Raw genomic sequence first — 20,147 nt, 5'->3', positions numbered from 1 at the left:
AGGATTTTTAGGGAGCCGGGCCAGGTGCCTCTGAGAGGAGGATGATTGTGTGGCGCTTGTCTTCTCGCCCTTCTTTGTCCTTTAGCTTCTCCTCCTCCCTCTGTTTTGTACCTTCCCTCTGCCGCTTTCTTCCCTCCGGTATCTATCTCTGCCTCCTTCTTTTCTATTTTGCTTCCCTCCCTACTTCCTCCCCCACTCTCCTGTCTTCTTCCCTGGTCTCTCTCACTGTCCTTCCAGTCTCCTCTTTTCTTGTCTGTCTCTTCTCTCTTTGCCTTCCAATTACCCCCTCCCTTCTGCTTCCTCCTCTCCTGTTTCCCGGCTACAGACTGCTCCAGAGCTGGATAAAAATAGCGGTGGCAGTGGCGGGGAACTAGGTATTGCCACAGTTAGCGGACGAGGTGGGGTGGGGTGGGGGCGAACTCCCAGGACTCTTGTTTCCTTTGGTGGCTGTCTTGGCTGTTCTGGGGAGTAGGTTGAGGCATGATGGGGTCCCCTTTGGGAGGTAGGGAGGGAGTCAGGCAGGGACAACTCCAACAAAAATAGTGAAGTTTGGAGTTCACCTAGTACTATGCCACTATGGGACAAAGAAGGGTCTGGGGCAGGGAGGGAGGGGGACTTATACCAACTCTGCCCCCTTCCCCCTCCAAGGACCCCCAGACTGACAGAGCTGGAAGCCGCGTGGAGCCAGGGGCAACACTGCCATGACGACCAAGCACAGGCCACAGGACAGGTATGACGGAGTCCTGAAGGAGTCCTGAAGGTCGAGAAGGTTTCTGGTAAGGGTGGAGGGTGGGGGCGGGGAGAGGAAGCATAGAGGTCTCTGCGGTGGAGCTGGGGGAAGGGGTAGTGGTATAACTTTCAGGGCTCCCTCTGTCTACTAGTCCTTCCTGTTGGACACCTGTGAGTCAGGCCCAGACCTGCCAATGAGGAGGAAATCCAGATCTGAGCTGTTTGCTGGGTGCTTGGTCAGTGGGAGACAGGCATGTAGGATGGCCTGGGCCTCTTCCCATTCCGTCACTGTTTCCACCCTGCCGCTGCTGGCTCCCCTCAGCTAGCCGGCCTTGGCTTCCAGCCTCTCCCCATGGGGAAGGATATTTGGCAGCTTCTGTTTCTCCCTTGCCAGCACATCTGGAAAACTTTGTCATTGCTACCACCACCACCCTTCTTCTCTCTGTGGGACCTCTTCCTTGGATAAGCCCCGTCTGAGTCTTGCCGTCACTTTTGCCCCCCTGTGGATTCGTGTCCCCTTTCCCTGTCGTATTCTCTGCTCACTCTTTCCCTTGTCACCCTCTCTCAGTACTTCCCTGCTTCATCTCTAGCCTTCCTACACTTTTTTGGTCTCCTTCTTGTCCTAATCTCATTTCCTATCCCACTCTTTACATCGCTGCCCCCAGTATACCTGTCAAAGTGCCCCATGCTCCATCTCTGATCATTCACTATTCACTCTTTGGCAGATTCATCTTTCCTCTGCTATCCATCCCATCCCTACATTCCGTATACCATCAGGGACCTATCATTTGATCTCTCTCACCCCATCATCCTACTCAGCCCTCTTGGCTTCCAAACCCAGCCTCCCTGCCTCTTGGTTGGGGAAACAGCTCAGACTTTTTCTCCTGGTGTTCTAGCCATGATCCCAATCCTACCCCTGTGGTTCAGCCTGTCCCAGACAGTGGTTGATATGGGGGTGGGTGGTGAGGAGTATAACTGCCCTAATGTGGGTTGGGGAATAGTTCCTTCCTCCTTTTCCCCACAAACTAGGAAAACCCTAACTATTAACTAGGTTTAACCTGAGTGACATCTTGTTGCCCTGTTCCCATGGTCCCACCCTATGTGACCAACAGAGCCGGTTTTGGTCTGGAGAAGACAGCAAACACACACACATACATACATACACACCCTGGATTCCCAAGTTCATTTCTCCCACCCACCCTATACTGGAAGGGCCAAGCAGAGGTACTAGGAAGCTTGGTTTCCCTGATTTCCCATCTTTTGTAGGGAACCTTAGACATTCCCCTTCCCATCCTACCCCCCAACAGGCAGCAGCATAATCATTTCTAGCTGAAAGGGGAAGGAGGGATATTTGCTGTGTATTTGGTTTTCTTGCTTCCTCCCCTCCCCCCCATTCCCTCCACCCTTTCTCTGTGGAACTGTATGGAATTGAACTGGTGTTCCCAGCCTTTAAGGTCCCCGTGGGTCAGTGGGGGCTGGGAACCAAGGCACAGATATAGTGTCAGCCCTGTGTTTATCCCTTGGGAGAAACTTGTCCCTGAGCCTGTCTCTCCAGCAGTTTCCTGCAACTAGGCAGATAGAGGCAGAGCAGGTGAGAGACACAGGTGATAGGCAGGATACATTTAATGGAACACTTTCCCTTCTGAAAGCAACAGAGGTAGAGGTCTCCATATTCCCACTAGACTCCTCACAAGAGCTCTCCAAGCACTTTTTATTATCTCTTTATCTTTATTCCCCTCCACAGGAACCAAGAAGAGTTCCCTTCTTATCTCTCTTTATCTTTATCCTTTTCCTTGGGGGGCAGGAAAAGCTCAGTCTTTATTTCTTTTTAATCTTTATCCCTATCCATGGAAGGCAGGAAAGGCTTTCCTCACTGTACCGTTCCTTGGGAAGGGGACACAAAAGCCAAGTCAAGAGTTTGCTCAGGGTCACTATGGATTGGAGGAGGCTGGGGGTGAAATGAGGAGTAAGGGGTAGGCTGTCCTTTTTGTTAGGGACTGAACCTGGGGCATCCCACTCATCCATTCTGTGTGCCTTTCCTCTCTCTTCTTCCAGGTATAAAGCAGTATGGCTTATCTTCTTCATGCTGGGGCTGGGCACCCTGCTGCCATGGAATTTCTTTATGACTGCCACCATGGTGAGACTTGGGAGAGGGGGAAGATGGTAGAGCATTTGGCAAGGGACAAAGGGTGGACACCTTCCCCGGGGCACCGTGGGAAATCGGTGTACAGTAAGGTACTTGGAGGAGATACTGGAGGGTGTGATGTGAGGATGTAGCTAGATGACATGTCCATCCTGGGAGGAAGGAAGTGTTTCTGTCCACTGGGATGGGAGGAGGAAAAGGCAGTATTGTTGGGTAGTGGAGAGTACCCTGGACATGGGAATATGGCAACTTGAGTTGTAGTCTTGAGTCTGATGTCAGAACTTGGTCACGTTACTACATCTCAGAGACTTGGTTTCCTCCTCCGAAAATTAGTGGATTAGACTAGATCAGAGGTTCTTTTTTGGTGGAGTGGGGTGGAGGAAGCTAGTCAGGGTTAAGTGACTTGCCCAGGTTCACACAGTTAATAAGCGTCAGAGGCTGGATTTGAACTCAGGCCCTCCTGACCCCAGGGCTGGTGCTCTATCCACTGTGCCACCTAGCTACCCCTTAGATCAGAAATTCTAACCTGGCCTCCCTGCATTTTTTTAAATATATATTTTGATGGCTGTGTTTCAATATAATTGTTTTCCTTTGTAATCCTATGTATTTTGTTTTATGAATTTAAAAAAAACATTCTCCTGAAAAGAGAGGATAGGATTCACCAGATTGCCAAAGGGCTCCATAACACACAAAAAAGCGAAGAGCCCCTGACGTATGTGGTTGCTTCAAGGTGCCTTCCAAGTATATTTCTGTGAATGGGGAAATAGGTTTGTGTGTATTCTTCTCTAAAGTACTCTGCAATCTCATGCTGGTGTGGTGGGGACCCCTAGGTTCTCGTAGTTCTGACGTGCTCTACTGACTTGGAAAAAGCTGATTTGAGTTCAGTCTAGGTGATAGAATGTATTTGCTGTCCAATGACCAGCCTAGCTCCTCTTCACTAGCTGGTGAAACTCATCTCCAGCGACCTTAGCCATGGCCAAGCACAGAGTTGTGTGTTGTAATAGACAGAGATCTGATTTTGAAGTCGGGAAGATAGGGATTTGAATGCCACCTCTGACACTTACTTGTTGTGTGTGACCTCACCTAAGAGTGTGACTAACTTCAATTCTCTGTTCTTCTGCGCAGATAAAAATGCAACAGGGCTCTACGGGGCCTTGTCTGCCTATGGAGACGAGATTAGGAAAGGAGATGGTGTTCAGAGTCTTATAACTTCTGTACTGTCTTTTTTTTTTTTTTAAACTAGACCTGTGATTCATTGATTATAGGACTCTTCCTCCACCCTTGCAGATCCATTAACTCATTTATAACTCAGAGTCCTAGAGAGGTTGCTGGACACTCAGAGCTGAGGTGACTTGACCCCAGGGTCCCATAGCCTGTATGTGTCATAGGGTGGGAATGGAACCCAAGCCTTCCTGACTCAGCTCCTCACTCAATACCTCATCATCTGTCTAGACTGCTAGACTTGTTAGACTGTGTTTCTTTAGTTTTCTTGCCTTTTGTTTTTTTGGCAACATGGCTAACATGGAAATATGTTTCGCATATAAGAAAAAAAGAAAAAACTCAGGTGTCCACTGTTGGTACTCTTATATATGTGGGACCCAGTGTGAGTCTGGATACACTGATAGAAGAAATGAAGCACACCTCTGTGTTAACCAAGAGGAAGGCCTCCCCTACATGTTGGGTGGATCATCTTAGAAGGATTTCTGGGAAGGCAGGGAAAAGAACCAAGTAGGCACGGGTGGATTACAATCGCTACTAGTGAAAGGAATAATTGTGTAGGTGAATGAAGAGCCATCCAAGGAATATTATAGGATCCTACATTTCAAGAAGTCTCCTCATTTTAGACATGAGGAAACTGAGGCCCAGAGAGAAAGTGACTTGCTTGGGGTCACCCAGGTAGTAAGTGGCAGAGTCAGGACAATGTGTCCAGGTCCTCCTCCGATTCCAAATCTAATACTCTTTCTACTACAGTATATAGCCTCCTTCCTTTATAACTTCTTAGTTTCCAAGATGGGCTTGGGACCAAGGTGTCTTCCTTTTTTTAAAAATTAGTGAACAGTGGCATTTTTTTTTTACATATTTTTGCAAATTTCAGTATTGTGTAACTTACTAGAAGTCAGCTGGATTTTCATCTGCTTCTGCATTCAGGCTGTTGTGAATGTGCTGAGAGCTGAGATTTGCTAGTGGGTCTCTGTGTGCATGTGAGTACCTTGGTACCTGTTGAGCATTCCTCACTATCCACGTCTCTCCTCAGTACTTCAGAAGCCGACTGGGCCCACCCCAGAATAATTCGGATGTCTTAACAGAGGAAAACAGGGACCTCCTTACTGCTACATCATCACCCCCACTGAAGCCCACTTTCCTGGACTCCATTTTCAACAATGTCATGACCATATGTGCCATGCTTCCCCTTCTGGTCTTCACCTGTCTCAACTCTTTCCTACATCAGAGGTAATTGAACCTTCTATGACTCATCTCTTTTCCCTGGTCCCCTAACTCCTTGCTTCAGCAATAGAAAGAGTGATGACCTGCCCAGGCTCACACAGATCAGGGAGCAGCTCTCTGGCATCCGTCATCACCCTTTCTTTTTTCCTATGGGATGGCAGAGTGGTGGGAAGCTTCTAGGGCAGAATTTTGTGTACTTTATCCAGTGTTGCTGCTGCTACGCTGGATGTTTTTGCTCAGTTGTTTTATTTGGTAGCAAGAGAAGGTTCCATCTTAGAAGAGGGTTAGAGAGTTTTTCTTTTCCCCAGAAATGCTTATGATAAAAACAAATTTCAGTTATCCCTTCTACATAACAACTTTTCCCCATTGTGGTTTCAGTATATCATGGGCTGACATAAAAAATTAAATAGGAATTCTGGGGGAGTTTTACAGAAGCCACAGAGGACATGCAAAGGCCAGCAGATAACACAGAAAAAATTTGGAAACTCAGAAGTGCATAAAATACATGTATAGTATAGTATGGGATAATATCAATATAGTTTATCTTCTAATACCATGATAATTCAGGCTTCTTCTCGGGTACAAAGGGAGGGACAAACAATTTTACACAGATTTTCCACCATGCCCCTAACCCCCTGGATGTGGAAGGGATAACTGTCTATCAATAAGATTTTTTTTTTTTTTTAGTGAAATGAGGGGATTGGAATCAATAGTAATCATTCCCATTTGTATAATGGTTTAAGATTCACAAAATGCCTTACCTACATTATTTCGTTTAATCCTTACAAGAACCCTATGATGTAGGAGTTATTTTACCTCTATTTTCAGTATGGGGAAAATTGAGGATCAAAGAATTTAAGTGAGTCACTGTGTGTATCTGAGGCCGTATCTGAATATAAGTATTTTTGACCTGTTTAGTGATCTCCAAGGGGTCCCTCCAGCTTGAAGTCCTCTGAGCTTATTCTTTGCCCATTCTCTGCCACATGCCTTTCTTTCCTTCCTAGCTTGTCCTGAATCCTTTTTTATCGCCCTCCTCTCTGCTCCATGCCCTCCCCTCCCCTCCCCTCCCCACGTGAGCCTGTGAACCTGTGCTTCCCCTGACTCAACTCTGGGAAGAGGGAATGTAGATTTGACCGATGTTTCTTCCTTTTCTTCTTTCTGCAGGATCCCTCAGGCCCTGAGGATCTTGGGCAGTCTGGTGGCCATCTTGCTGATGTTTGCCGTGACGGCTGTCCTGGTGAAAGTGAACCTTGATCCCATGACTTTCTTCACTCTCACCATGGTCAAGATTGTTATTATCAATTGTGAGTTCTCTGGGGAGTTTTCAGGGAAGAAGAGATCTGACTGGGGAGTCTGAGGGGTTGGCAGAGAGCCAGTGGGGACTCCCTCCCTCCCTCCCTCATTGATTGATATCTCTTCCCGTCTCTTCATTTCCTGTTCCATATAGAGATAGATAGGTGAATGAATAAATAGATAGGTAGAATATTTATGAAGGGCCTACTAGGATGTGCTAAACCCTTGGAATACAGATATTATCAAGCAAAACAATTCTGCCCTCAAGGAACTTCCATTCCAAAAGGGGAGCTGGAAAGGGTTGGGTGGAGAGGACACAGCATAGAGTTGGGTGAGAAGTAGTATGGAAACATAGTTCCGGGCAAGATGAAGCAAAAGTTCGCTGGAATCCCAAGGGCTGAATCCCACAGCACCCATTTCTCTTTGCAAAGTGGACTCTGTGGAAAGGAGTATCTTTGACCAGCCACTTCTGCTTACTCCCTCCAGTTTGTTATTGTTGATTCGTTTCAGTCATGTCTGACTCTCCATGACCCCATTTAGGGTTTTCTTGGCAAAGTTACTGGAGTGGTTTGCCATTTCCTTCTCCAGCTCATTTTACAGATGAGGAAACTGAGGCAAACAGGGTTAAGTGACTTGCCCAGGGTCACACAACTAGTAAGTGTCTGAGGTCAGATTTGGACTCAGGTCATCCTCCTGACTCCAGGGCTGGCACTCTATCCATTCCCCCACCTACCTGCCCTCCCCACATTATATCTTCATTTCCGTCACCGATTTGAATTGGGGCCTCCTTAGCCTCCCAGGCTGGGAGAAATAGTCAGTCAGCAAGCATTTATTAAGTGCTTACTATGTGTTGGCTTCAGTGCTAAGTGCTGGGAATGCAAATGCATGCAAAAAAAAAAAAAAAAGAGTTTCTGCCCTCAAGGAGCTTATTTTCTAGTGGAGAAGACAACACTTAAAAGGAAGTTGAAAGACCGAAGTGGGAAGGAGAAGATACCCTAAGGCATGATGAGAGTGCAGCCTGATAGGAAATGAAGAAATGTTTGCCTGGGTCTCCCTCCTTGAAAGAATGTGGCCAGTGGCTTTCTCACTGTCCTCCAGTCTTCACTACCTCTTGTAACACCCTTCTGGGACTTACTTGCTTTCCCTCAGTCCCCTCTCTGTTCAATTCAATTCATTAAATATTTATTTAAGCAGCCACTGCGTGTCAGATACTATGCTAAGTGCTGAAAAAAGAAAGGCTGAACCTGCTTTCGAGGAGCTTACAATCTTACCTCCTCTCATGCCTTGAGGTTGGCTCCTTTCTGTCCCCTTCCCTTATCCCATGTCCTGTGTTCTCCTTAGCATTTGGAGCCATTCTTCAGGGCAGCCTGTTTGGCCTGGCTGGCCTCCTGCCTGCCAGCTATACAGTTCCCATCATGAGCGGCCAGGGTCTGGCCGGAACCTTTGCTGCTGTGGCCATGATCTGTGCCATTGCTAGTGAGTTCACACTTCTTTGTGACTACCTAGGGGTGGATGGGAGGGGAAATGGCCCTAGGGGATGGGTTAGGGATGGAGGTCCGGCAGGGATCACTTTTCTCACCCCCTCTGTGAGTAATTTCCTTTCTCTCTGCCTCCTTAGGTGGTTCAGAACTGGAACAGAGTGCTTTTGGATACTTTATCACTGCTTGTGGTGTCATTGTCATTTCTATCTCATGCTACTTGGTCCTGCCTAGCCTGGTAAGATAAAGGGAAGAAGTCTGTCCTCTGGTGGGGGCTCCTGAACAATAGACACAGTGTAACATAGTGGAAAAGGAGCTGGATTTGGAATCTGGCCACCTGGGTTTGAAATACTGACTCTGCCACTTGAACAAATCGTTTCTTTCTCTGGGCATCAGTTTCCTGATCTGTAGTGGTAGTAGTGGTGGTAAAAATAATAACAATAAAAATAAATAGCTAACTTGTATATAGTGTTTTAAGGTTTGCAGAGTGCTTTATGAATATATAGATATTATCTTCACAAAAACCCTGGCAGATAGGTGTTATTATTATTATCCCCATTTTACAGATGAGGAAACTGAGGCAAACAGAGGTTAAGTGACTTGCCCAGGGTTACACAGCCAATAAGTATCTGAGGCTGGACTTAAACTCAGTTTTTCCTGACTTCAGACCCAATGCTGCCTATAAAATGAGGGGGTTAAGGCTGCCTAGGCCCCTCTCTTTTTCTTCCAAGAACTACACCCCCAAAAGAATATACACAATCCTCCTCCCCTTTTAGTACTTCAGGAACCCCCTTCTGCCTCTAAGCCAGTGGTGTCAAACTTAAATAGAAAGAAAGGATCTCTGCTAGCTGCATATTATTGGCTTAGAAAGCTACAAATTAATACTATCTATGTTGTTTATTTGTTTTGTTAAACATTTTCCAATCACGTTTTCTTCTGGTTTGGGCCATGAGTTTGACGCCTCTGTCCTATGTCCTCCCTCTCAAAGTAATTGGCCAGTGGGGCAGCTAGGTGGCGCAGTGGGTAGAACACCAACCCTGAAGTCAGGAGGACCTAAGTTCAAATCCAGCCTCAGACAGGTAACACTTACTAGCTGTGTGACCCTGGGCAAGTCACTTAACCCCATTGCCTAGCAAAAAAAAAAGACAAAGTAATTGGCCAGTAGACAAATGATCCCAAAGACCTTTCCCTACCGTGGGACCTAGAGAAAAGGACAGTATGTTTGTACTCCTTCCACCCCCTGCCCCTGGGGTTCAAGGATACTTATGGTGAGGCTTCCCTCTCTGCTACCCCCCAGCTCTTCCAGGTTTTGGGAGGGACAGAGAAGGCATATCGATCAGTTGCCATGTTTGTTTATTTTTCAGGTCTTTTCTTTTTAGCTAGGCAGTGGAGTTAAATGACTTGCCCAGGGTCACACAGCTAGTAAGTGTGAAATGTCTGAGCCAGGATTTAAACTCAGGTCCTCCTGACTCTAGGGCTGGTGCTCATCCACTACACCACTTAGCTGCCCCGTGTTTGTTTATTTTTCAGTGCTCATACATGTAAATAAAGTTTTATTCCCTTCTCCCCCTAAAAGCATAAAATAAGGGGGTTGGATTAGATCAAGGTCCTAGATCTGTGATCCTAAGGGTAGATGATTGAAGATTTAGAAATTGGGTGGGGCAGGTAGGTGGCACAGTGGATAGAGCACTGAAGTCAGGAAGATCTGAGTTCAAATCTGACCTCAGACCAAACACTTGACACTTATTAGCTGTGTGACCCTGGGCAAGTCACTTAACCCCAATTGCTTAAAATAAATAACTAACTAAATAATAAATAAAATAAAGAGTTAGAAATTGGGGAGAAGAATCTCAGTCTGAGGTGCCCCTTCTCTTTCTTTTTCCCTGCCAGAAATTCTACCAGTATTACCAGCAAGTCAAGATAGAAGCTCTTGGGGAGCAGGAAACCAAAATGGATTTGATTCGAAGAGGTACCTGGGCCCTAGAGCAGTGGGAGGGAGGCAGCTCTGAGGGAATACATACTCAAAGGAGGAAGAGAGAAGTCTTTTATATGTTAGGTGCTGTGAAGGATACAGAAAAAAATGTGACCTCTGGGACAGGTGGTTCAGAAGAAATACAAAATATGACTGGGCATGGCGGCATGTGGCTGTATTCTCTGCTGTAGGGGAGACTGAGGCTGGTGGGATTGGTTGAGGTCGAGTACTGAACTGCAGTAGGGCAAAACCCAGGCTGGTGTCTGCCATAAGTACTGCACTAATATGGTGGGCCCTTAGGGAGTATACTGAGTGTGGTTGTGGGGAGTTGCATCATGCTGCCCAAGGAGGGGCAAATCAGACCATGTCTGAAATGGCAGAACACCAATTGGGTCAGGCCTGTGAATGGCTGCTAAATCTACTGCCTGGGGCAAGATTGGGAGACCCTATCTTGAAAACAAAGGAACAACAACAAAAAACAAACAAACAGAAACTCTAGATATGGTCTCTGGGCTAGCTGCTATGTGAAGAAATACAAGTTATGATTGATGCCTGCCCTTGAGGAACTTATATCCTACCTGGGGACACAGATTGAATAGATGTGAAGTAATTTAGGAAAAACAAGGATGTGCTGAGAATTGCAAGGTTCGGACTGTCTGTGCAAGAAGTCTTCAGAGGAAGTAGAGAGCTGTGTGAGCTAGGGCCCACTTTGTAAGGTTCAACTCAAATGCTTTCTCCTCCAAAAGTCTTCCTTTGACCAGAGTACCACCCTCACCCCCAAACTCACGCAGCACTTTATTTTATGAACCCTCTGTAGTGTGGGCTCATCGCGTAAAATTAAGTATGGTTGCGCTTTGTGTATATGACACATCCCTGTGCTAGACTGTAACCTTCATGAGGGCAGGGATCTTGTGTTGTCTAAACTTTGCACATCCCCTGGCACTCCCTTAGCAGGGCTCTCTCTGTAAGATGGGACTTCTTTAAAAAAAAAAAATAGGAGCCCTAACAGATGTTTGTGGTTGTATTGTCTTCTAAGGCCTCTGGGAATAGGTCAGACTTGAAAAATTGGTAGGGTTTAGTTGGAGGAAGGAAGGAAGGATGGAGGGCCTAAGCTGAAGAAACTGAATGAAAAGAGGCAGGAATCATAATAATAGTTCTCACTTATGTAGCATTGTATATTTATTTTTCAGCGTCAAACCCCAACTTTATTTCCCAGCCTTGAGAGGTGGGGATGAGCAGACAGATGTGGGGACTGAGAATGAAAGAAGCCCTCAGGGCCCAGAGAAGTGAATCCAGGGCTTCATGAAAGCTGAGACTTGAGTCACACATGGCAGTGGAGAGTTGAGCCGTGCTTGGGAGGGAGGGGAAGTTTTAGAACACTGGCTGTCGGGGAACACCAGGGCGGGGGGGGGGGGGGGGGGGCGGGGGGAAGAAGGGGGGGCGGGGGGAGGGGGGGGGGGGGAGGGGGGGGATACTAGAATTAGGAAGGTAGACTAGGATGAGGCAGGGAATGGAGGATGCAAATCCTAGGTAGGGAAAGAGTAGACAATACAAAGATCTGAGAACTGCTCCCCCCCAGCCCCACCCTCTGAGGGAAGCAGGAGGACCTGGGTCCAGCAAGGTGTGCTTGCAGGACAGGCATTGGGCTGCCATCAGACCTGGGACTGGAGATCACTCAGGTATATGGATATACAAAGTTGGAATTGACATAGATGAAGCTCTGGAAATCAACTTCATCAGTGTTGGCCAGCACCTGACGGTCAGCTGAATTCAGCACTAGGGCCCAAAGAACTGAAGAATTTGTCAAAATTCTCACCACTGCAGCCACACGGTCGTGGCTCAAAGGGAGGGACACTCTCCAGCCCCTCTAGGTCCAACAGAAGAAGCCACATACATGGATGGCAGCCTCCTCATCGGGTCCAAAGCCCACACACTTCCCTGAGTATTTAGTGGGGAACCCCTGGCTCATTGCTTCTGCCTCCTGGGACAATGCCTTTGGGTAGGAGATGATCTGCTTCATGATGGCCTGAAACGGTTTTTCTTCATTCTCTCCATCAAATGGAGGCCATCCCACCAGCATCTCCTCCAGCAGGACTCCAAAGGACCACCAGTTCACTGTCTTACCATAGGACTGGTAGGCGATAATCTTAGTGGCGACATAGTCCAAGATCCAACAGAAGGTCCAGGTTGTGGTCCCAGGGGAGATGATTTCCTTGCTCATGCCAAAAAAAAAGTCCATGATCTTGATGTGTCTGTGTGTGTCCAAGATCACATTACCCAGCTTCAGGTTCTTGTAGATGATGCCCTGGTTGTGTGGGAAGATGAGGCCAATGGCAGTTTCCCTAAATAGGACCTGCCCAGCTAGTGAGTGTGGTACATGAGGTACCTGTAAACTTGTCCAACTGCTGAATCCACATTCAGCATGAGTGAATGAGGTCCAGAGTTGCCCAGTTGCTGAAATGTGGTACGGGAGGTTCCCACCCGTCATGGACTCCATCACAAAGTATAGTTGGTAACCTAGAAGATGGAAGGGAGTGTAGCTGCTGCCCACCTGCAACCCCCCCCCCCCCAGAGCCAGGATGGGCTTCTTCTTTAGTCTGCCACCTGCACCATCATATCCTTCTCTAGGATCTTAATGGCAAACAGCTCATCAGAGACTCAGTGTCTTCTCGGCTAGCATCACCTTGCCAAAGGTATCCTTGGTGAGAATCATGAGGATGGTGAAGACGGAGATGTGCAGGTGGCCCAAAGGGCCAAAGAAGCATCCACTGGAGTCATGGGGCTGGGGGAGGGGCCCAGGCATACCCGCTGCCCCTTATATAGCATTTTAGAGGTCAGAAGGGTGATTTCCTCACCACCACAGTGAAAAGTAGGTAGTTTTTTTTTTGGACTGGACTTATGATTGCAGTAGTGTTCCTGGTGAGGAATTTCCTTTACCAAAAGCTGATCCATTCTTGCTTTGAAAATTCCTGTCTTAGAGATGTTTCACCTGAGGCCTGAAGAGATTAAAGGAACTTGCCAAGGGTCCCACAGCCATTATGGGTCATGTGCAAGTAGGACTTTAACCCAGGTCTTCTACACTTCAAGGGTGGCCAGTGGAATCACTCAAATAGAAACCTGATCATTGACTTAGAAAACCACAAATTAACATTATCTATGTTGTATTGTATTTTTCAGTTTATTTTGTTAAACATTTATCAATTACGTTTTCATCTGGTTCTGGCTCACTCAGGAATTTTGCGGAGGTCCTGCAAGTTTGACACCTCTGCACTAAGCCACACTTCCTCTTGGGTAGTGTTACTGTCTTCGATTTACTTCTGGGGGGAAACAGAAGCCCAGAAAGGAGAAGGGACTTGCCCAAGTTCACAAAAGCAAGGAACCCAAGAACTAGGAGGGACCTCAGTTGGCGGTTAGTCTGACCCATCCAAGAATCCCCTCTTTTTCTACTTTACCCAGCTGGTACTCGCATCTGAACAGTGAGCACTAAATGACCTAAGAAGTCCTCATCCAGTGAATGATCCTAAGCCTCTTCTATTTTCAAACAGCTCGGATTGTCAGGAAGCTTTTCCTGGCGTCAGATCCAAAACTGACTTCCTGTGACTTCCATCCATTGCTCCTAGTTCCTGCCCTTCGAGTTCGAACAGAACAAGTCTAGCCCTTTACATCGTTGGAAATAGCTGTCCTCTGTCACCTCTCAGTCTTACCTTCTCCAGGCTATTGACTGATCCTCATAAAGTATGTTCTCCTCTCCTCTCAACCATCCTCTCCTGGATACACTCCAGCTTGTCTACCTCTTTCTTAAAATAGAGTGCCCAGAGTTGAACTCGGTGCTCTAGAGATAATGGCCTGGCCAGAACAGAATAGATTGGAACCAGCATTAGCTTGCAAACTCTGTAATGGCAGGCCTTTCTTTGTGTCCCTGTCTCCCTTTCCCAACTCCATACGTTTTCATTGGCTATGCCTCGACACTGGAATGATTCTTCTTCCTCATCTTGGCCTTCTGGCTACTTCAAGTCTCAACTAAAATCCCACCTTCTACAAAGGAGAAGCCTTTCCTAGACCTTTTTAGTCACCTCTTAGTGCCTTTTCTCTGTGATTATCTCCAGTTTATCTTGTCTGTAGCCTGTTTTCACATCATTGCTTGTATGTTGACTCCCCAGTTAGATTGGGAGCTCCTCAGGGGCAGGAATTGTTTTTTTTTTTGTTGTCTGTCTTTATATCCTCAGTGCTTAGCATAGTTCCATAGGCTTTTAATAAATGCTTGTGGACTTGATTTGGATATTATGTTCCTTTTAGTGCCCAGGATACTATTATCAATCAATAAGCATTTATTATTATGGTTATGCTTTATTATTATATCACATCTTTTTATTGTTATATCAAACTGTTAAATTATATAGAGTTAAAGGATCAAAGATCTTAGTGCTTGAAGGGATATAGAAGGTGATAAGTGAAAACCTCATTTTACAGATGAGGAATCTGAGTCCCAGAGAATTTAAACAACTTGCCTGGATTCTATAGCTAGTACATATCCGAGGTGGGATTTGAACTCAGATCTTTGTATTTTTGTTTTTTTGTTGGCAAGGCAATCGGTGTTAAGTGACTTGCATAGGATCACACAGCTAGTAAGTATTAAGTTTCTGAGGCCAGAATTGAGCACAGGTTCTTCTAACTCCAGGGCCAGTGCTCTATCCACTGTACCACCTAGCTGCCTTGAATTGAGGTCTTTGTGATTCCAAGTCCAGCATTCTATCCACTAGACCATGGAGTCCTTTGACTCCAAATCCTATTATCTTTCCACTTTTCCACAGAGGAATAGGAGTGTAGTATGTTTGTAGGCCACTGAGGAAATCACTGACTAGAACAGAGAGTACCTTTGGGGGGAAGAATAAGGAGGTTGAGTAAGAAGCTCAAGACTGAATTATAGAGGCTATTAAAAGGGAAATGATTTTGTTTGTGATGAAGTAAACCATAGTAAACATGTGTATGGAGGGGGTGTGGGGGTGGGAGGTCTAGGCCTGTGATTTCATGTCATTTTAATAGGGAAATTCCTTACTGAGGAAATTCCCTGTACTAATTAATTAAGATCAGTAACTATACTGCAATGTATAGTCTTAGAGGACTGGCCTAGAGGGAAGTGATTAATAAATCCCCTTCATAAAGGATTTGTTCTGTGAAGTTTAGATTCAGTCAAAGGGCCACACCTGAGGACCTCGAAGCCCATATGTGGCCTCGAGGCCACAGGTTCCTCATCCCTGGAATAACCCATAGTCATAGCCAGTATGTGTTATAGGGGGAGCTTGATCTCAGACATCTTGACCAAGGCCTGCTTTCTCCTCACGACAGTGAGCTCCCTCTCTGATATGTGACACATGAAAAATAGTGTATTTCCATAAGGAAATACCTCTAGTAGGGACAGGGTGAAATATAGATTAGAGAAGGGAGCCTCGAGAAGGCAAGAGGCCATTTTTGTGACCCAAGTGATGAGTAGTAGCTCTGAGGTTCTAGGGTTCTTTGTGGAAAGGGAGTAGCAGAGAACATGGAGATTGTGTCAAGTGGGACTGTGAAATGGTTGTCTTGTGGGTCCCTGTTGGGGTCTTTCTCCCAGTGACCTGGGACCTTGCTGATGGCACAAGGTGGAGGTACGGTTTGGGAAGTAGGTTCCACTTGGGAGGAGATGAGGCTAAACAGTGGAAAGGGCACTTGCCCTGGAGTCAGGTCGTCTGGGTTAAAATTCTGCCTCTGATACTATGTTACCTTGGCTAAGGTCCCTGGGTTTCAGTTTCCTCATTTATAAGATGAGGGGTTGGGGTGGGAGGTGGCTGGACTAGATGACTTCAGAATTCCTTTCCAGCTCTAAATCTATGATTGTATAATTCTATATAAGAGAAGAAGTTTATTTTTCCTCTAATTCATGACCTTTCATGTATTTATCTTGTCTTCTCCCCAGGAGAAAACTCTGCCAATAGTGGAGAAGGAGGGATGTCAAATCCCAACGCACATGAGAGGCCGTCCATCATAGCTATCCTCAAACAGGTAGACAGGGGTAGAAAGCCTGGGTCTTCTGCCTCCATATCCTGTCCTCCCCCATCCCCGTTACCCCGTTGGCCTTGACCCTTTCTGTTCTCTTCCCCCATCTTGAATCTATGATTTTCCTCATTTTTGACCTTGTGTTATTGGTAGCTGGGTCCAGGAGAAGAGAGATTTTTATTTTTATTTTTCTCTTCCCCTCTTCTCATCACTCCACCCCCCTCCCCAGCACACATCCAAGAATGAAACTGAACTGCCATCCCCACCTCTATCCCCCGACCTGCTCCAGTGCCCTCTGGAGGAAACCACCCCCTTTTCTTCCAATTCCCAGATCTGGGTTCTGGCATTGTCTGTCTGCTTTGTCTTCACCATCACCATCGGCATCTTCCCTTCTGTGACCGCTGAGGTCCAGTCCACCATTGCAGGGACCAGTGACTGGAGTGAGAGCTGGAGGGCAGGGTGGGCAGGGAAGGATTGGGTGTGGGATTGGAGGGGGAGGGCCTGGAGAATGAGGGAGGTAAAAAGAAGAGACCTTCACCAGGATTTGGAGGTCTTTAGGGTACCAAGTTTATGACCCCTTTCCTTTTGAGACGATAGGGAACTGGGTTGGTGGAGGGAAGACTGGGAAATCTGCTTCTGAATGGGTCAATGACTTTGGGGGGTCAGGAGGGTGTCCCTAACCCTTGTCTCCCTGTTCCCATCTTTTTATTCTGTTCTCATATCATTTTCCTGAAGGTAAAAAGCAGGATATATCATACGGTTGGAGAAACAATGAGCTTAGCAGAGGGCAGTGACTTCTTCCAGGCCACACAGAGATCAGAGTTGAGACTAGAATCTGTGTCCTGCCTCTTAACCCCACCCCCTCCCCACTTTGGGTCTCATACTAATTTGAAAATTTTTCACTGCCTCACTTCCAGAAAAGTACTTCATTCCTGTCTCCTGCTTCGTCACTTTCAATGTCTTTGACTGGGCTGGCCGGAGCCTCACTACTGTCTACATGTGGGTAAGTAGGACTTGTGGGGGTGGGGATGTTGTAAGAGTCCCCACAGGACTTTGTTGGAGGATGGAACAGTAAATAAAGCATGTAGCTATTTATGGGAAGGGGATCTAAACTGCCCTCTCCTGCTTTGAAACTGGCCAACCCAGGAATGTGTGGTGGGTGGAGCTAGGTTTGGGGTTTCTGGTCCAGCTTCCTGGACTACAAGCTTTTAGAGATATCCCAGAATAGAGTGCTCTTTGTGTGTGTGTGTGTGTGTGTGTGTGTGTGTGTGTGAGAGAGAGAGAGAGAGAGAGAGAGAGAAAGATCTGAACACACAGGCGATCACTTGTCCTCGCCTGTGGGTGGTTAGTGGGCCAGGGACTTCATTGAGGCACATGCTGTACCTCATATGTGGGATCCTCCACTGCTTTATTTTGCTGTTTAGAATCTCTGATTTATCTTTGTGTCTCCAGGCCAGGAGCTTAATAAATGCTCATTGAGTGATTGATAAATGTTAAATGAATGAATGAATGAATGAGTGGTGAGTGTAGGGACCCTCTCTTAGGAGAGGACTCTCCTTGCTGTGGGGCCGTCAGTGAGACAAAGGACCTTTGGGGGGCCTTTTCTCCACAGCCGAAAAAGGACACCCGATGGCAACTTCCTGCCCTGGTAGTGGCGAGGATTGTGTTTGTGCCGTTGCTGATGCTGTGCAATGTTCATCCAAGGAAGAACCTGCCTGTGGTCTTCAACCATGATGCCTGGTTCATCATCTTCATGATATTCTTTGCCTTCTCCAATGGCTACCTCGCTAGCCTCTGCATGTGCTTTGGCCCCAAGTGAGTGAGCAGGGCATGGGGAGGAGAGGGGGAGGGCTGGTTCTGGGCACAAGACTTCTGGGGCAGCACCCTTAGCCAGCAGGTAGGATGGCCCAGGAACTCAGTATATCCTTTGACCAGTGAATCTGATGTGAATCATCGTCCTCAGCACGTCCATGCTCAAAGTTCTGAGTTTGGCATGATGGGGGGTCGGGGAGAGAAATGGGGGTGGGGAGCTAATCCTTTTGGTACACCTGAGAACCTCAGTCTCATTGGAGGAAGACAGCCTCCTCCCTCTAGGATTAAGTGTACCTAGAAGCAAGGTCAGGGTGTGGGAAAATAAGGACAGACAAAGTCTGAGACTGGGAAATTTGGTGAACAGTTAGAGAGGTCTGGGTACCCATTAGCCTCAGCCAGTGGGAGTGCCCGGCTCTATCCTACATAGCTCTTCTGGCTACCCTTCCCTAAAGATTTGCCCATCCAGCATGCTGCATTCAACCTGCATCCTCAGCATACATTTCCCTAGATCCTCTGCAGCTCTTGTTGCTGAAGGCAGGAAGTAAGCTAGCTTCTAGCTTGGGATTCTGGGAAGTGTAGTTTGTTTGCTGTAGGACATTTCATAGTTGATATTCAGGGTGCAGTTTCAGGTGTGTGGGGTATCATAGGCCCCATTCAGGATATGGGCCTGAGCAATGAAGGCTGGAGATGGTGGAGCCTCCTTCTGAGGGGGGAAGGGAGAATGATGGCTCAAAGGCCATAAAGGATGCTGGGGATGGGCTAGAAGGAACACTTTGCTGAATGGGCTATGTGAGTATTAGAGCTAGCAAGGAGTTGGGGACCAAATGGGGAGGGTATGTGTGCTGGAGTAATGAAGGGAGAAGAGCTATGGGAGAGGTGCCCTAAGCCAGGTCACAGTTATCCTGAATCTGGAGGAGAGCATAAAGTGTACATTTTTGGAAAGATTATTGGATTTGGAGTTCCAAGGACCTGGGTTCAAATGTCACCTCTGATAACTTATTACCACCGGGCAAGTCACTTTTTATTTCTCTGGGCCTTGGTTCTCTCTTCCGAAAAAGGAACTGGTTCTTTCCAGTTCTAAATTGATAAACTTCTTATCTTTGAAAGAGTGAGTAGAGTAGATGGAAAGAAGTATCCAAGGGTTTGAGAACTGGGTGTCGTGGATTCTGGAAGGGGGTATAGGATTTCTCTGGGGAAGAGGAGGAAGTCCTGGGTCTGGAGAAGAGATTGCCGGGTACAGTAGTCTTGGAGTAACCTTGCCTTTTGTCCCATCTTCCCCCAGGAAAGTGAGTCCTTCAGAGGCTGAGACTGCAGGTACAATCATGGCCTTCTTCCTCTCCCTGGGCCTGGCCCTGGGTGCCTTATTATCCTTCCTGTTACGGGCTATAGTGTGACTACTTTGAATCTTCCAGCCGCCCTCCCTGCCCTGCCTCATCCACTTCTGACCTCTGTTTTCTCACTACCTGTGATGGGGATGGAGGGCAGAACTCCTTCTTTGGACACTGAGAGCCAAATAGCTAGAGCTGTCATCCTGGGGAAGGGGTCCCAAAGGACAGCACCGAGAGGTCAGTAGCTTCCTGCAGTATTTTACTGACTGACTGATGGAACCCATCTATCGGCAAAACAGTGTTTGTCCCCCCACAGCTCTGTGTGTGTCTGTCCATCCCCATGTCCATCCCTCTGTATGTCTGTGTCTGGTGTCAGGGGGCCAGGTGGATAAGATGAAGCATTGCTTTAAGGTCATATTTTTTCTGGCCGTGTTTTTCCATCCATTCAACCCCAGCACTTTCCCTAACCCTAGCCTTTCCATGTAATGTCTCATGTACAGTGCCATTTATTGCCTTTTTTATACTCAAGACAGAAACCAGGTGCCCCTCAAAGACATCAAATAAATCATTGAGGATTTTTTTTTTTTGCTCAGTGTTTCTCGTCAACTCCATTCTGTGGGAGGGGTGGATGGGGCAACGAGAGAGGACTGGATGGCCGGTTGTGATTGCTTGAGGTGGATATCCTAAGGAGAGGGTGTTCCCAGATGATCGTGGAAGGGACGGCCCACGCTTCACAAAACATATTTTTTGCCTTTATACATATGTGGGGAGTGGGGCAATAGGGGAGCACCAAAGGGATGACAGAGGAAATCCAGTGTAGTGTTAGATTAGCTCAGGACTTAAAGCTAGAGGACCTGTGGACTAGTCCTGCCTCTGAATTAGCTGGAGAGCCTAGATGATTGGGGCCCTCCATTCCC

The 20,147-nt window shown here is 47.0% G+C and overlaps 1 protein-coding gene across 2 annotated transcripts; it reads left to right on the top strand.

The window, feature by feature from the left end:
- The first annotated feature begins 285 nt into the window (after nt 1-285).
- SLC29A1 (solute carrier family 29 member 1 (Augustine blood group)) lies at nt 286-19,817 on the top strand. 2 transcript variants are annotated; one of them, XM_027838459.1, is made up of 14 exons: nt 286-374; nt 649-730; nt 2,785-2,866; nt 5,127-5,323; nt 6,482-6,621; nt 7,952-8,086; nt 8,229-8,326; nt 9,979-10,057; nt 13,293-13,469; nt 16,011-16,096; nt 16,422-16,530; nt 17,008-17,093; nt 17,703-17,905; nt 19,185-19,817. In XM_027838459.1, exons 2-14 carry the CDS (start codon nt 702-704, stop codon nt 19,294-19,296), a joined length of 1,533 nt encoding a protein of 510 aa, XP_027694260.1. In that variant the 5' UTR covers nt 286-374; nt 649-701; the 3' UTR covers nt 19,297-19,817. The 2 variants fall into 2 exon arrangements, with proteins under 2 accessions (XP_027694260.1, XP_027694261.1); XM_027838460.1 differs by lacking the exon at nt 13,293-13,469 and having other exon boundaries at nt 295-374.
- The last annotated feature ends 330 nt before the right edge of the window (nt 19,818-20,147 follow it).

Source organism: Vombatus ursinus, unplaced genomic scaffold, assembly GCF_900497805.2.
Source record: "Vombatus ursinus unplaced genomic scaffold, bare-nosed wombat genome assembly UNPS02014826.1, whole genome shotgun sequence".
Classification (NCBI taxonomy): domain Eukaryota; kingdom Metazoa; phylum Chordata; class Mammalia; order Diprotodontia; family Vombatidae; genus Vombatus; species Vombatus ursinus.
Note: the sequence above shows the minus strand (reverse complement) of the source record. Positions and strands in the feature narration are given on the sequence as shown.